The sequence below is a fragment of the Rhagoletis zephyria genome, unplaced genomic scaffold (assembly GCF_001687245.7).
Source record: "Rhagoletis zephyria isolate East Lansing unplaced genomic scaffold, Rhagoletis_zephyria_1.1 Rzeph_scaffold_00029, whole genome shotgun sequence".
Classification (NCBI taxonomy): domain Eukaryota; kingdom Metazoa; phylum Arthropoda; class Insecta; order Diptera; family Tephritidae; genus Rhagoletis; species Rhagoletis zephyria.
The window spans coordinates 520,574-524,010 of NW_016157113.1; the positions used below are offsets into that span (position 1 = coordinate 520,574).

The window sequence follows — 3,437 nt, forward strand, 5'->3', positions numbered from 1 at the left end:
CACCTTTTTTGAACCTAGCGGTAAACGTTAAATTTTAGTTGCTTTAAAAACTTAGAATTATCAGCTTAAATTTGTATTGTAAAGAAAGAAAATTAAGAGATGTAAACACTTTTTGGCTTCATAGCTTTGAAAAATAAAAAATATATACAATTGTAAATTGGGTTGGTCTATTTGGTGTCATATAGGTAGTAGCCCGAGAATAGCTGGTTTGATTTTTTTTCAAACCTTTGGTGCCTTAAGTTATCAAATTTTACCCTAAACTGTAAAACTTTGTTAACATATTTTGACATTATCGGTCTAGCAATTCACTTCCGAGTGAATTTCAACCCCTGGCAATTTGAATTCAAAGCGAGTTTGATTAAAATTCACTCGGAATGAATTGCAGAACCTGCCTGGTTAGTGCTGTTACCTGACAAGAGTACAGTCCCAGTAGATAATTTCAGGAGTTAAAAGCCCTTCCGAAAGACTTTCCTGAGAGTCAAGAGGCATTCCACTCTACATTCCTTTCTCCTTTCTTTTTTTTTGTATGGAGTGGCACAAATTGAAGGGCTTCTTCTTTCGTTACCCATAGAACGCCTTCAGAAGGCCTTTTGGAGAAGTTCTTTTCAAGTTGCTTCTTTAATTTATAGAAATCATACATATTTAATTATGTGTTATTGCAACTTAAAATGTTTATTGAAATTCATTTGTAATGCTTAATGATATAAATTTATCCATTCGCATAAATTGTAAATGAATAAGCCCTTCTAGAAGGAATGGCTTCACTTACCTAAATTATCTTATTTTTAAATAGATTAAATGCACCGGCATCCGACATTTCTTTTTCAGATTCCAGCATACAGTATTACAGTATACAGCTTTGTATTGTAGTGAGTGAAACCAGCTGTAATTTTATTTTGTTCGATCACGGATGCCGTAATTCGGGCCCAGTTTCTGCTAAGAAAGAGCTCGTTATCATACGAGTAACAAGCATTGGAGTAAAAATCGTGAGAATTTTGTTTCGGCTGTTCCACCAAGTGTACAATATTTATGTATAGTCCCTGCAGAAAAATTTAGAGACAGTCTGGCAAAGCGCTAGTTCCGAACTAAATATTTCAGAACTATCTCTGAACTAGTAAAAACGGTTACAGAGCGGGACAGTTGAAACTTGCGGTTTATGTAAGTGTACACATTCTCACTTCTCGTACAATATGAAAGTAGCTCAGCGTGAAGACCTCCGACTCAAGCATCGTTGGTCGCGAGTTCAAATCGAGGTGGAGGCAGTTGTGAGTTTTCAGATTTAATGAATTTAAATTGTTGCGTGCCGCTTACAATATTTTTACAAAATATGTAACAAACATGGAATCTGTAAAAGAAAAGAAAACACGGAAAAATATCCAAAAATCGAATATTAAAAACGAATTAAAAAACTAGCCAAAACGGAACCGGTCAAAAACTAGTTGCAAAGTAATGCACTGGGCGACAATTGGCAATCGCCGTGTAAAACTGGACAGTTGAAAGCATGGCTTGGGTATTGAGCTAGAACTAGTACTGTCGGCAAAAGGTCTAGTTCAACGCTAGTTCTGAGTTAGTCGGATTTTCTGCAGGGGTATGACTTAAGTTACATACATAAAAAACTCAAATTAAAAACCTACATGTACATAAGTATGTATTTAAATAGGTTTTGTTAATTTTTATTATTTTCAACTATTTAAATGCAGACTGAGTTTTTTCGCGTTACGCAGCAACAGGATCCTTTTCTTGATTTTGAGCGTCCTCTGGGCTTAGATGCCTATTACGCCAGGCGGTCATATAAGTGCGTGGATGAATTGGTAAAAAACCAGCTATACCCAATAACTCGGCTGCTGGTGTTGACAAATGGGCTCCACGACCTAACCAATAGCGAAGTCGTTCAAAATTAAATGAAACTAAACGTTCATTTTTCTCGTTGGGCATTGGATCATAACTGCCAACTTGTTCTATTACGGGCTGATGCTGATTTTTACGGCGCTACAAAAGGTATATTCATCTATAGTTTAAGCCGAGTGGTTATTGTCCCAGGAATACATACCTCCATAACAACTATGTGATAGAAGGGACGGTTTGTGCAGCCCTGGCGCACGAAGCGGATAATTTTCGCCGAATGCTTATAGTACCGGCCAATGCCACTTGCAGGGGTTAATGACATCTTATTATGTGGATGACAAATATAATTGGAAGAAAGTGTGTGCTATTTTCTAAATCCTCCAGCGAATGTCTTACGAAAACATGAGCAGCACACAATTGCAGGCACGGACAATTTTGACAAATCATCAGCTGTTTAGAAGTGTTGCCGTATTGTCAATATTAACATATATAGCCAAAAATAGTTGCGTTCCAGATAACTTCCTGTAAAACCCAGGAACGAACGACACAAGATCACGCAAGAATAAGGAAGTGAAAAAAGTTGATTTTTTGAGCGGGTTCTACGCCATCTTGTTTCACTGGAAAACAAACGAAAAGTAAACAAGGTAAAGAAAACAACGAAAACCAAAATTAACCAAAGTTATTGCCAGCCATTTTAAACACACAATTTAGTTAAAATGATTCATTAAAATGCTTTAAAACGTGTTGTCATGTTGACTCTTCTTTACTTAAATAAAAGTGCAAAATAGTTGTACTTGTGATGTAAACAAACGCTCAGCTGACGAACCCGCTTTCAAAAACTTTTTTCTCTAACCCAGTTACAAATACAACGTCGCGTTCTTGCGTGGCTCTTGCATGGTTAAAACCCGTGATAAAAATATAGGAAGGTAAAATCCGCTGAGAAACACTTTTAGCCATTTTGACGTTTTCGAGCATTTTAATGTGAAAATTAACTCACAAACTACACACACATTCTCAGTTCTATTTTCAAACAACAAAAATTTTGAATAATTTCATTTTTTAGTTTTATGTCATTTTAAAATGCTGGCAAACTTAAAAAAAAAATCATGGCCGACGAATTGGGAGAACGGTTCTAACTTTCAATATTTTTATCATGGTAAAAACCTATAAAACTGTCAAACAACAAAATTGCTCTCTTGAAAGAGAGGAGCGATAGCGAAACAGCAATAGTCATCAGAATTTCATATGAAAATATTAATTAAAAAAATTATTTCTAAAAAAGCTTCCTTGAACAATTATTTATTAAAAAAAATTTAGTTAAAAAACAACGCCGCACGAGGATTCCAACCCCGGGTCTCAAGCTAGTGCTAAATTGAGCAGTGTCGTAATTGCGCAAAGTTTGCGGCGTGGAAATGCCCGTTTAGCATAAGCTCTAATGTCTGGTTCACACTAATCTCCGACTCCATGTTATATGCATGGAGCCGAACACGTCGATAATGATGTTTAAACGGAGATTAGTGTTAACCACATATTGAGTAAACAGCCATAAGTTTCGAAAGTTGTTACTTGCCTTTTGGTATCGACTGTGCGCC

At 36.2% G+C, this 3,437-nt stretch overlaps 1 protein-coding gene across 1 annotated transcript; it reads right to left on the reverse strand.

Annotated features, from left to right (window-relative positions):
* Positions 1-1,617: 1,617 nt before the first annotated feature.
* Positions 1,618-2,463, reverse strand: mRpS16 (mitochondrial ribosomal protein S16). Its single transcript, XM_017617368.1, has 2 exons — positions 2,051-2,463; positions 1,618-1,989 (listed from the first exon to the last, which is right to left on the reverse strand). Exons 1-2 carry the CDS (start codon positions 2,165-2,167, stop codon positions 1,717-1,719), a joined length of 390 nt encoding a protein of 129 aa, XP_017472857.1. The 5' UTR covers positions 2,168-2,463; the 3' UTR covers positions 1,618-1,716.
* Between the last annotated feature and the right edge of the window lie 974 nt (positions 2,464-3,437).

Excerpts from the sequence above, each read along its gene's own strand:
- mRpS16 (XM_017617368.1), bottom strand. The coding sequence starts at position 2,167 with ATGTCATTAACCCCTGCAAGTGGCATTGGCCGGTACTATAAGCATTCG. Across the intron at positions 1,990-2,050 it reads ATCACATAGTTGTTATGGAG|CGCCGTAAAAATCAGCATCA; the intron begins GTATGTATTCCT and ends TACCTTTTGTAG.